General features: G+C 41.3%; 1 protein-coding gene across 1 annotated transcript in view; it reads right to left on the bottom strand.

Annotated features, from left to right (window-relative positions):
• The window catches only part of ctbp2l (C-terminal binding protein 2, like), an 84,284-nt gene extending 70,718 nt beyond the window's left edge, over nucleotides 1–13,566 (bottom strand). The window contains exon 1 of the mRNA XM_041815601.1: nucleotides 11,766–13,566. Within this exon, the coding sequence (XP_041671535.1) occupies nucleotides 11,766–13,566 (1,801 nt within the window). The remainder of the gene's footprint in view (nucleotides 1–11,765) is intronic.
• Nucleotides 13,567–14,209: the final 643 nt, after the last annotated feature.

The raw sequence follows: 14,209 nt of genomic DNA, 5'->3' as shown, positions 1-14,209 counted from the left end.
CTCTCTCCAGCTGAGAGACAGAACACCTACAGCTGCATTTTATTTTGACCGATTCCCCCACAGAGGAGAAATATCATGGATTTTCAATGTCCGACGAAAACTACATTACATTTTAGTCTAGTTTTAGTCATCAAATATCTAATTTTGTTAGTCTAGTTTTCGTCATGGAAAAAAAGGCTGTTGACGAACATTTTTAGTCACAGTTTTGTCACAGTCACATTTTTAGTCACAGTCACAGACAAAATTAACAGTGGTCCAGAGTATAGATGGCAGTCAGAACTGAGAATCTGAGGCACTGATGTGATAAAATTCCTTTATTAAAAATGGATATCAATGTGTTTTGACTCAAACGAGTCTTTGTCAAGTCATGGGTCTAAGCTCTGACTGCCATCTATATTACGGACTCTTTTAGAAAGTTACAACAACATTTTCTGTTTTACTGTCAACCTTTGGTCATTTAAGTGATGCACTTTTTAGGAAAATGTCTTTGATTAATGCTGACGTTCTGGTTGAATGATTATGAAAAACGTGAGTTTTGCTTCAGAAAAGGAGTCTTTAAATAGCAGATTACATCTGCAAACCTGGGAGAAAAAGCAGAATGTACTGTTTAATACGGAGCAGAGGGAGGATCATGCAACTTTATAATGGCTTGTGATGAATTGAGGTTTTTTTGGAACACTGTAATGGTATTTTTGGTGTCTTATAACCCGAGAAAATCGGGCCCTTTTTGTGCATGACACATAAATAATGTACAATCAATTAATCAAACCTTGTTCCCCTTTTTTCCCTCTTGTTCTCAAATAAGAGGACTGATTCAGCACTCTAGTTTCCACTGCCTTGGAAACTTTGAGTATACGACAGACCGAGCTCCTCTGAAATGATTTTAAGAAATTCAGAAAGATTTATTGACAATTCAGACCTAATAAAAATGTAAACAGCCACACCTCATAAAAACAGTTATTAAAACAGTGTTAACTCATGCTATCAAACAGATTCAGCTGTTGCAAACTCCAACATGTTGCAGCCCAATTAACAGTGAAATTAGCAGTAGCCTACTAAATAAAAGGAAACACGACGACTGAAGGTCCACTTTCTGTGACACCTCTGACCCCGTGCAGAGGTCAGCTGCTACCATCACACCAAACACACTGAAACACTCAAGCTGTCACAAGCAGGAGGAGACCAGCTGTTCCTCATTCGCTTCAAGGCTCTGTTCCCTCCATGGGTTGGCTGGCTTCGCAGAACCATTAATCCCTCTGTGAACACAACCAATGGTTTGGAAAGATCAACCATGAGAAAGCAGTGAGGGAGGGGGAAGGAGCTGAGACGGGGCTCTGCTACATATTTTTTTCTTTTACTTGTTTTTTTTTTTTTCCTTCCTCAGAGAGAAAAAAACAACTACCACAGTGGAAAAATAGATTTTCCTGGCTTTATTTCCCCTGAGACACAAACAATACAGAGGCCGAGTGGAGATGGAGCAGCAGATAGTTCATGTAACATTTACCAGGTTCCTCGGGAAACTGAGACACATGACAGAGGGGCTGTGCACAGATAAGCAGGAATGGCACAGTGATTACAGGTTTAGACAGAGCAGTAGCAAAATGCTTTTCAATATTTTCAATTTGCACATGAAAATCAGAAAAATACTCGCACCAGAACTGCTCCTTTTTAACTTTAAATTACAGTGGTGAGTTTCAGCTCGTAACACGTCATACAGCTGAAGCACCTGTATAAAACTTAGGGACTATGATAGTTATGGCAACCCCAGTGGATAATGTGGTGCCTCTTACTGTTTTATACCATCTTTTATTATTTCAAATGTCTTCACAATGAAGCTTTTAAAAATGCATGGCTCTGTTAATCACCTTGTTTGACACCCACCTCACAGCAGGGATGATGTAAGGAGTATGAAATATCCCTTTAAGATAATCAACCATGCTGCTGATGGTCTTGATCTCTTTTTTAGGTCATGTAGATGCATCTGTAAGAATTAGTCTGATTTAATATAAGACCTCACAGGAGCTTTAACATGGAGATGACAATATTTGGATTTTTGTTGATTTCATGGAGCTTAAACTTTCAAAATAAAATTGATTTTCCTGATTAAACAAGAAGTTTTCAGGTTGTTTCCCTGACACAATCCTGCAAGAGTGCTTGAATAAAATAAGAAACACTAAATCAAACGGTGCAGTCCAGACCCTAAAATTATCTAAGTTTAAGGCTGTGCTTCTGAATTGGTGAGTTTAGATCCAAATGTAGGTCGCAGAGCCTCCTTGAGTGGGTCAGAAATGTGCACCTGGTAAAAAGGTCAAAACTCTGATGTACAGGAGTCTGAACCCATCAAGACCTGATGCAACTTCCTCAATAAAATACACATATGGAAGGCAACTAGGACAATAAATAAATAAATAAATAAAACAGAATTACTGAAAAACACTGAATCTGACGACAACCCACTGGACCCACTAGCCAAGGCTCAGTGGATGAGACACATCTTTTTAAGGGGAGGAGGATGCTGAATATTTAAATGTGAACAGATGATTTCAACAAAAATGTTGATGAACATTAAGAACAATTATTGAAGGTACAAGTCAAGGGTTGAAGCTTTGAAGTCACTTTTTAACCCCTTTTCATCACTGTTTCTGCCTATTTTCCCACATTTGTTTCAAACCACCTTTGGCCAATTTTTGGTACTTATAACCCTCCACTTTTTAACCACCCTTCACCTTTTTACTTTGCACTTCTGCCACTTTTTTCATTTCTCCTCCACTCTTTTATTTGCTGCTCTCCCCTTTTAACCTCTTTTTGTCACAATTAACTTTTTTTTGCCATTCTTTAACATTTCACCACTTACGTCCAACATTTTTTCCCACTTCTAACCCATTTTTAACTGCTTTTCACCATTTTACCACCCGTTTTGACACTTTTAGCTCCTTCTGCTTCATTCTCTGGTATCCTGACGTTTGTGCACACCATGGCTTCGCTTGAAAGTCTGACCATACTTTCATATGGGTTAGTTTAATGTGCACATCTGCATTGTTAACACTACCAAAGAAAGGTAATTCTCTTTTAGGAAAATGAGTTTACATTTTGAAAATGCTATACTGTACTACATCTTTGATAGAAGTGGTTATTATTAAATATCAAATATGGTTATCACAGCTTAACTTTACATTGGTTCATGATATTCCACATCCATGGGCCCCCTATTTGACTGGGCCCCGGAAGGCTTTTCCCCTTTATCCTCCCTTATGGATGGGCTTGACATCAGTTGAAGTCTTCTTCTTATGCTTATGCTAAGGCAGACCTGTAGGTTCGGTTTAAACTCCTCAAACTTCTTGTTCCTTATAAGCTGAAGCATTATGGTACATCCACACCCGTAAGGCCTCTATATTGTAAGACAAGATTTTGTTAAATAAAAGTGGCATTATTCAATATTAAACAAGAGATAAAGTTATGACTGACTACTCCAGCAAACAGCTACTTCCCTTATAATAACCCCTGACCAATGCCATGTGATCTGAAACCTCTTGTCTGCTTCCACTCATTCATATCAGAGGGATTACAGAGGATGACACACACTCCCACTGACACGTGACACCTCAATAGTAGCCTCCACACACACTAAAACACACAAACACGAAGCCACAGATCCATGCCACACGCACAAACACACAGATGGCTAGTAGGATTTCACTCCTCTAATTCTCAGCCTATTCCTAGACAGGTAATGTAAGCCATTAGTCCTCCACAATAAGAACCTTTAACTCATTACTGCATCAATAACAACAAGAGAGGACAGGGTCGATACGCAGCACAGTCAGGAAATAGTAGGACTGGGCTGTGTCTTCACTTCAGGACATTTGAGTTAAAAGAAAAGATGATTATGAAATTTAAGTTTACACTTTCACTTTTTTATAATGTAGTGTTAACATCATGTAAGGAAAACACAGAAAGAGCTGTAGAATTTATAAATGGTTACACCAACAGTCAGCCATGTTTCAGCTATGATCTCAGGTTTTCTTTGAGGTTAAGTTTTTCTAAAATCTCAACCTTTTGATCTTGAAAATGATCAAAGAGCCTTTCTTACAAGGATGAAGGTCCTTGCATTTTTAATATTATTTGGTATTTGAATAAGTTTGTTTGAAAGTAAAACTTGGTGATGCCTGTAAAATTAACTATGAACATTCTGGCCTTGGATATTGGTCAAATTTTATGCACAAACTGCGGCACATCCGCCTGCAACTAGCCAGGGCTGTAGCCATTTATAGACCGTCTGTAGCGCTGGTTAATGGGATTGCTCTCCCTGCTCTACCACCTGGACTTAAACAAGCACAGTGAACAGAGAGCATCTCATGGGAGCTGAGCACTATTTGGATCTAAAACGGCAAAAAAATTATTGGCAACTGCCGTTAGCATTCATTAAGTTCAAGCTAGCTGCAAAAAATGAATGGTAAGCGCCAATAGCATTCATTAGCATTAAGATAGTTATAAAAAAAATGATTGAAAATGGGTAAAAAATTGATTAAAAGATGTTAAATATTGGCTCCACTGGTGAAGATTTTATCTTTAAAGTCGCTGAAAAACCACCTGAGTGCCAGGCTCATTAGAAATGCTCCTGTTAGAGATTTAACAAGAATCAGGAGGCAAAAACAAAGAGGCTATAATTAATGGTTCAAGACTTAATTGAACTTTTAATAATCTGTGTAACTTATTGGTGTATACAACAACGCCAGCCTGGAAGGGTTTTAACAAACACAAAATGATGACTGTCATGTAGCCTTTGGGTCCTAATTTCAATATTTGTGAGACAGTCAGGATTAAACCTGAAGAAGGTACAGGCCAAAGACTCCAAAATAGTCACAGTAAAGGAAATTTCCACTGATTATTTCCTACACTAAACACAGTATGTAAAAATCCAACACCAGGGTGCTCTCAACCAACACAATAAGACAAGTACAGACTGGCTCTGCTGATCTCAACTGCTACTTCTTGTTTTGAATTGAGGACTCTGTTCAAAATGATCACCTCATAAGGCGCATTTATGGAACAAGTTTTGTTTCCATTCATAAATTTCTCATCATGAGGGAGAACTACACTTAAAAAGGCACTTCAACGTTTGCGCTGGAAGGGATCCCAGAATGCGCGTTTGCACTGGAAGGGACGCAAGAGTGCATGCGCATCCTGGGACTGCTTCCAGGGAACACAAGTAAGTGCATTTCTCACTCACTGTGAGAAATTAATTGAAAACAAAATGTTGGTTTTCCATAAAATAAATGCACTTTATGAGGTGTCATTTTTGTTGAACAGAGTCCTTGATTAAACACAACAATAAGTATTGAGAATCCGCTTTGCACTGCTGTATAAATTCCCAAATTCTCCTGCAACTTTCAACAGTCTTTCAACAGTTTTTGTCTCACTACTTGCAAACATTTCTGGACTTGTCTCCTTCCTGTGACAAAAAGCTACAGACTAGGAACCAGGTGCACTATCACCTTGATGTCCTCCATTGTTGTTGTGTTGGACATTCTTGCACAGCACTGATGACCTAGCTTACCCTTAAGAGGTACCATCAGTTTAGTAGTATATACCCCATATGGAAATGAAGCATTAGTATCATTATCCTATCACTGTCCTCATACTATGTCTGCACCGCATATGCACTGTGAATAGTGCTAGTCAAAGGAAGAAAGAGACAGATAGAGGAAATTTAAGGTCATGTCCCCATGTCCTGCTGTCACATCCAGCCGGTCTGTGATGAAGACAAACACTTCCTGCTGCTGAGAGAGGGACATCTGTGGCAGGATAGTGGGGGGCTGCAGCATTGTACACCGTGCTATACAAAAACATGCACAAAAGTTCATATATCACAAGACACAACTTTGGCGCTCTGAGCTGGATGCAAAAAAACAGACGTTTTAAAAATAGGTGGTGTCCTGTCTCAGAGATTAAGGCCCTAACTGTGTCAAAGGGGATGTTTTCTTCCCGAGTAGCTGGTGGAAAACAGGCAAACATACACACTGAAATCAATGTCAGACACCTGAACAAAGCAGTTTAGCCAAGGACAGCTGAGAGCACATTAGGCATGCATCCTCGTGGATGTCCTTCCAAATACAGGCCGGGGAAATTAAAATCCCATTCAGGCCCCCATGGGAGCAATGCACTCGAAGGTTACATAACTGTCAGCCGCAACACTGATGGCTTCCTGTCAGAAAAAGGGGGAAAAACGGGGTCTGCCAAGAATGAGTGGATACAACCAGAGAAAGTAGACTTAAACAGGTGAACTGACAATCCAATATGGCTACAAGGGAGCTGCTGCCAAGTTCTTGTCACCCTCCTTCCTCTAAGCCCTGCCCCCAACACTTCAACTCCTAATTCTGCAGCCCAGAAAAGCACAGCTGAAGATGTTCCCTGGATTATCTCCACAAAGAAACCACGTGCTGGCATTTATAGACGACATGCAAGTGTCCACCTTGATCAATCTACTGAGCATGGACACAAGCACGGCGGCTAACCAATCACACCTCTAGCTAACAGGGTTGGCTCTTCTGCCTCACGTGACATCGAAGTTAGGTTTACCCACCTGTGGTGCTCTGTGGGATGCCACTGATGGACAACTCCATGGCCAATGCGAGTGCTGCACGGCGCTCTCTCTACTTTGAGTGGAAGGGAACTGTTGCAACTAAGCTCGACTCGACCGTTTAATGCCATTATTAACACTACTTATGGCTTTAGCCAACCAAGACAGCGCCCAGCAGAGAGGACTACAGGGCCCTCCCACCTGCACCTTTAAAATAAATAAATGCTTATAGTTCCTATTAAAAGTACTCACCCTCATGGAGGTTTTACTCTTTATTGATTTTATAAATCAAACATGATCAATATAATCCAGCTTTGTTTGACAAAAAAAACTACAAAAACCTTCTTTAATGCCGAAGTAAAGACAGATTTCTACAAAGTAATGGCAATAAAATACAAGCATGTATGCCACAATAAAAGACAGCATAAATATTCACCCCCCTCAAGTCAGTATTAAGTAGATGCACCTTTGGCTGCAATCAAAGCAATGAGTCTGTGTGGATAGGTCTCAGTCTTGCACATCTCTACACTGAACTTTTACTCCATTTTTCTTTGCAGCTCAGTGTACCAGGTTGCACAGGGATCAGGCATGAACAGCCCGTCTCAAGTCCAGAAATTCTCTATTTGATTGAGGTCTCAGCTTTGACTCAGCTACTCCAGAGCTTTCACCTTGTTGTCTTTAAACCATTTCTGTGTAGCTTCAGCTAAATAAATCTTCTTCCAAACTGTAGTTCTCCTGCAGACTGAACAAGGTTGTCCTCAAGTATTTTGCCACATTCATTTTACCCACATTTACAAGCCTTCCAGGGCCGGCTGCCTCCCCAGCATCCCCACAGCATGATGCTGCCACCACCATGCTTCACAGTTGGGATGGTTTGTTTGAGGTGATGTGCAGTGTTTGCCGAACATAGCCTCTTGTCTGACGGCCAAAAAGCACCATTTTGGGTGCGCCGGTAGTCGAGTGGGTAAGGCGCGCGCCATATACGCAGGCGACCAGGGTTCAAATCCGGCCTGTGGCACTATTTCCTGCATGTCTCTCCCCGCTCTCTTCCCTGTTTCTGACTCTATCCACTGTCCTATCCAATAAAGGCAAAAAGGCCAAAAATAAATCTTAAAAAAAAAAGAAAAAAAAACCCACCATTTTGGTCTCATTAGACCCAACTTGACCATGGAGTCCCCCACATGGCTTTTGCAAACTCTAAGTAAAGGTTCAATGAGTTTTCTTCAGCAATAGCTTTCTCTTTGCCACTCTCCCATAAAGCTTGAAAACTGAAACCTTGGATTTTTTTTCTATCCAATCTCAACTAATACCTTTCAATAACCTTTTCTCTGAGTTGCTTGGAGTGTTCTGTTGACTTCATGGTGTAATGGTAGCCAGGAATACTGGTTAATCAGTGACTGAACCTTCCAGATACAGGTGACTGGACATCTGTTGAATAAGGTCAGTCACTTTAAAGGGGGTGAATATTTATTCAGTCACTTATTTTACCTTACATATTTTTTGTTTAATTGGCATTATTTTGTAGAAATCTGTTTACAATTTGCCATTTATGATGTTTTTTTTCAAAAAGCCAAACTACATTGGCCATGATTAATTGAACAATCAGATTGCTTTTTATAGGTGCAGTACATCTTAGCTCTCAAGAATCTACTTTGAGAATAAATACCATCTCAACAACATGGAAATGCAGATTATTCAGTCAGTGGCTTACTCTTTGATGTAAGATGATAAGAGAAAGCTGGTTTGTGTTGAAGGAACAACCGATTTATTCAGAAGGTGCAAAAGAAATGATGTGTCAACTTTGCATCAATATGCATGTTAGAACATACAACACCATGCATGTAATAAGGAGAGCCTCTTTACTCGTGTGCTTGAGCCTTTGCACAAAAATGAGAAGCAATCTCTTGAGATGTTCAGAGAGAGAGCGAGCGGGAAAGTGAAAGTGACTTAGAGTAATGTTTTCATTAAGTGCTCTGCAACATCTTATTTTTTTCACTCAATTTCCTTCAGCTCAAAACTGAAAATGGACGTAAAAAAGGGTAACAAGTGCACAGAATAAATGTGCAACACTGCACACAGGGCTCTGCTCGTTTCCTTTCCTTAAACATGAAGATTATCTATCTCTGATTACCAATGAAACCTGGGTTGCCTAGCAACACACAATTAAGAAGTATGCTTTCTGATCGGCAGCGAGGGCCATTATCAGATGAAGTTACTGAAGCAACAAATGTCAGCTACATGCAAATGATTTTGTTGTGCTAAAAGTGCAACCCTGCCCTCCCACCCCCAAATGCTCCTTCCTCCTACCCTCGATCTCACACCTTACATCTTATTTCCTTGACAACACATGGCGGTGAGCCACTTCGTAGAAGTCATTACTTTACAATGAGAGCAGCAGCCCACGGACCCATTAGAGAGGCAGGAAAGACATAGAGTTACATGGCTAAAAGCAGGGTTCAAGGATTTAACTCTTCCCTAAGCTCATCAGCAAGTGTCAACAGGGAAATATATCAATTCATTAAGAGCTGAATCAAAGCCTTAATGTATGATAATAAACTTTGGTGCTGCCTTGCTAAAGGGTTTCTTCTCTTGGCACACTGAATACAAAAAACCTCTTGCATTATTAGAAGTCATATTAAAAATTAAACTGACATCCAGATAGACCATTGAATACATCTAATGCATGGTATATGTTTCACATTCATCAGGGAAACCTCCCAAGAAAGCGTTTGGGAAGAGCAGGAGGAGAGCGAACATTCTAACTCAGAGAGCATAGCTTACATAGCTAAAAGAGCAACATAGCTAAAGCTAAGGTCACAGAGCTGCTAGTAAGCTACATATCCAAGTTATATGCATAGCTAAGTTAGCATCAGCTATGCTTTCTTGAGCTAATGTTTTTAAAGATCAAACTGCTATAGCTTGATTTACTAAAACCAACTAAGCTATAGATAACGGCGGTATGTCGCTGCGTAGATAACTGAGCTTTTTAAAAAAATCATCATCATCTATTAGTTTTTTTTCTTTATATGCATGTATTTCAACAAATGGCTGAAATCTGTGGCAATATTTCTGTTTTCATAGCCATCTTCTCTGTAGCTTTACGTGTATTTTTGCAAAACCTGAATAAAAATTACAGACTGAAGAAAAAAGATAACAGCTAAAGCTTAACTCACAAAGCAGCTACATAAACTACCTATCTACGTTATCCGAGTAGCTAAGTTAGCTTTAGCTACATTTGCTAAAGCTTGCAAAAGCCTATGTTGCTAAAGTTCACGTTGCTAAAACTAACTAAGCTAAATTGCATAGCTATGTAGCTAATGTAGCTTTGTAGCTTACAGCCTGTAAGGAATCTTCTCTTTTTATCAGCAGATAGTTTATCAGATGTTAGCATTAAAGTAATTGGACACTAATGTGAATTTTGTAGACTCAAAGTATTAATGATTAATTAATTAATAGCATGACTTACTATATTCATAAGGTATCTATCTACCTATCTATAAGACAGATAGAAGTAAGAATAACTAAAAAATAATATTTGGTGACAAAAACTGATGAAAAGTAAGTAAAGTTTTCATTAAAGAGACTAAAATGAGTCCAAAGCCTAATTTTTTGGGCATTCAAAATCTATATTATTCTCCACTGCGAATCAAACTGTCAAAACACAATGTATGCTTCTAGCTCCTTTGCTTCTCAGCTGTAGAAAACGGGGATCCTGGGTGTGGCAGTGTATAGAAAACATACATGTATGACTGGCACTAGGTTACTTAAAAAATTAAAAGTAATAAAGCTTTGACTGAAAGACTGATAGGTATCAACTAAAACTGGATGAAAATATATTTTTTTACTTTGTTGACGATGACTAGATAAACTATAAAGAGTAGAAATGACTAAAATGTGAGCAAACTAATGAAATAAAATAAGTGATTGCAAAAACATTCACCCCTTTAGAGTGACTGGCGTTATTCAACAGAGGTCCAGACAAGTGGTGTAAGTATTCTCACATTTACTGATTTTAGTATAAAGACACCTGAGTCTGGACAGTCCAGTCACTGGTTAATCAGTATCAGTGGCTACCATTACACCATGAAGACAAAAGAAAACTCGAAGCAACTCTGAGAAAAGGTTATTGAAAAGCATAAGTCAGGGGATGAATACAATATAAATCCGGGGCACTGAACATCCCCATCATTGAGACAATGTTTAAATATGAAAATAGCAGTCAAAATAAACACACAACAGATAGACACTGGCTACTGATATATCGTGCCTCATTATTTGCAAAGCTTGTCAACAGGGCCAAACTACTGACCAATATCAATGTTATATCTGTACATAATTTTCACCAAAAAAGTACAATATGAAACAAACAAACCTTTAGCAAAACCAGATTGCAACCTGAATTTCAAGTGACAACAGGGTTCCTATAAAAAACAGCCACCCATTAGTTGTCACCAACAAACATCCAATTAGTATAACTGGCTTTGACGTAGTTAAGCCCCTGATTAGGAGAGAGTACAGTGTAAAATAGAATGACAGCCACTCTGAATCAAGTAAATAACTTTAACAAACTATAGACAAGATAGATATGAGTTTTTTTTAATGTAAAAACTCTTTATAGCTCAAAAAAGCTGAATAAGTGTCCTAAATTAAAAGCAACTAACTCTATTTTTCAGCTATTTTTGCAAAGATAATACGGAATTATTTTTTAATTTCTGTCAAATGAAAGCACGTAGAAGAAACCTTGAAAAGCTCAAGAATGACTTCAAAAGCACACTGTTGCTCCCCAATTATTCTGACCGTAAAACTAAATACAAGAAGCACTCAAAAATAGGCTGACCTCAATAACTAATAGTGTTGCTGCTAGAAAGAAGTATTTCAAAATATTTCATCTCAGTGATGAGACAGGATCCCCTCTGGCAAATGACACAACTATGTTGAAATTCACGTATAAACAGTTGCATAATTAAAAGAAAGGAAAAACTCTCAGCGCTAAGCTGCTTAACTTGTCAGAAGCATCTTACATGCTACTCCTCCATTCAAAAGGGCTGTCAGAGGGAATTTTTGTAGCACTTGATTAATCAAATACAGAATTAAATCATAATATTAATCTAATCTATAAAAAGATAAATAATAATGATGATAGCAGAGAGGTTTTGAAGAAATGGGTGAGAAATTGGAGGTTTACTTGTGTCAGGTGTGGTGGCCATTGTTGAGACTATGACAGGTGGACCAGTGCGACGTCCGACCAGCTTGTTGTTGTTAAGGTTTTGGACTTGGAGAGTAGATGTCGACGTTGCAGGAACAATGGTGCTCTCAGGGGCAGCATTAATCCCCTTCCGGAGAAGTTGGGGGCTGTGAAGGGGGCTCGATGCTGCTACCGGTGATGCTGGAGGAAGGTTGGGGGCTCTCTTCATCAACTCCATTGGAGAATAGGAGCCAGAGAAGGTTTTGGGCGCTGCTCCAGGGGTTCCTGGAGCAGGAGGAGGCTGTTGTCCAAGAGCAGACATAGCAAGACCGGTGTGGGCATTATACATGGAGAGGGGTCTTCCTTGAGTCATAGCACCACCATATGCTCCTGGACTAACTGGGAAAGCTCCAGCCCCCAGGGGCCGTGCTCCTGGGAAGGTGGTGGTCTCCAAGAGGTGTTGGGAGGGAGCACTGCTGGGTCTTCTACCAAGAAACTCTCCCATCCTTGGGGATACGGTCTGGATAGTGGTGGGAGGTTGCTGCATGAGCCCGGGGTCCATGGTCAAACCTTGAGGCTGCATGTAAAGATCGTTACGGTGGCTGAAGCTGTTGGATCGGGCACGTGCGGCAGGCGCACCTGCCTTGCAACTAAGCACAACACGGGACAAAATACGAGCCTGGGCCAGGTTAGGGGCTACAGAGCGGACATCATGGTCCTCCATCATTCCAAGCGTTGGAGTGGAATCAAAGCCATGTTGAAGCAGGAGAGTGATAGTACTCTCAGCTAAACCTTCAGCCCGTAGGAAAGCCAAAAAGGCAGGGTCCACCATTCTTTTGGGGTCTGCAGCACTGGGATGATGATGAGGCAAACCAGAGGGCATTCCAGCTGTGGCAGCAATCATGGCTGAGCTGGGATCATAGTTTGGGTCATAAGGTAGCCTCTGGGAAGCGACAGCTCCGTAAGCACGAGGGGGAAATCCGTCCATTCCCTGAGAAGCTGGATCCACCGCTGAATTGGTGGCAGCTGGCGGGCAGGTGTCCAGAGATAAGTTGTTGATGTTGTTATAAGCCTGGCGCGCAGTGAGAGTTGAAGGCTCAGCAGCGTAAATAGGAAGAGGGGGCTGGACCCCGTAGACCGCAGGAGACGGAGATCTGCCACCAATACGCTGGACGTCTGGGATCATCTTAGATGCCAGAGTTTCTCTGTACAAACGGCTCAGCTCATGAACGGGAGGGGGAGGAGGGGGCGGAGGAGGCGGGGGAGGAGGAGGTGGAGGTGGAGGAGGTGCGGGGGTAGGTGTTGAGGCGGAAGCCAGCACGGAAGGTGTGGCCCTTCCTTGTCCTTGATCCCAGGTAGGCCTCCCCCCTTCGGTGCTAGGCCCATAATGCTGGGCTGATCTGTTGAGCAGGTGTTGGTTATCCCTATAAAACCCAGAATCTTCACCAGAGAGGGTAGCGTCTGCCAAGTAGTAATCCTGAGGTGGTACAGAAGCCCTTCCTGCCATCACTTCCCTGAGGTAGAGACTGCTGCTTAGATCAGGGACTGAGTTCTTCCTTAGCACATGCTGGTCCTGCTGGATCTGGCTATACAGGGACCCTGGATCCTGTTTCCCACCAAGATCTAAGTGATGGGAAAACCAAACTCTGCCGTCTCCTCCTGGTAAAGAATTCCTGCGCCCTGCTAGGTTGCCACAGTAGTGACAGCGACCTGCAATCCTGTTGGTCTGGACCTCTGTCCATTCAGGACCGTGCTGGCCCAGAGAGCCTCCAAAATGCGACTGCTCACTTGTATTAGGCATGAGTGAAGACAAAAAGTCCGCCAGCTATAAAGGCAGAAAATAGAGCTGGGTATTGTGTTTCAACTCTCCTGTTACACTCACCCCCAATCAAAAGGGAGGAGCGGAGAGGAGAGGAGAAAAGGTGAGGCATGAGGTACCCTTTTACCTGATCTGCAGCTGTAGATCTCCCCCTCCCTTCACTCTTAAGTCTGTGCTATCATGTAGCTCTCTACTGGTGGCCTATCTAAATAATTCAGCCCTGGAAACATTAGAAATCCACGAGGAGAGATGCACATCATGACAAACACATAGAAAAGCACAAACAGAGAAAAAACAACACACCTTTAAGGCGAGGCTCTACTCCTTTCTACTGCAGGGATCATGCTTGTGCTGGCCATCACGCTTACATTCCAAACTACACGCGGTTAAAGAAATTGGGGTAAAAACACATGCCTGACAATGCCAACAGAATGGAGGAGGGGACGAGACGGAATAATCCAATGGGGTTGACGCACGCCATTGGCAGGGATGGTCCTCTCCTCCACAGCGTTTGCCACAAGGGGATTAGCGTCAAACTAAAACCTGCTTAAATCCACTGCCCCCTGTGACATCACTTGAACCAGATAGTGCACACTGCCAGCACGCTGCTGAGGCCACCAAATGT

Source organism: Cheilinus undulatus, linkage group 20 (genome assembly GCF_018320785.1).
Source record: "Cheilinus undulatus linkage group 20, ASM1832078v1, whole genome shotgun sequence".
Lineage (NCBI taxonomy): Eukaryota > Metazoa > Chordata > Actinopteri > Labriformes > Labridae > Cheilinus > Cheilinus undulatus.
The sequence above is the reverse complement of the archived record's forward strand: the minus strand, read 5'-3'. Positions and strand labels throughout refer to the sequence as shown.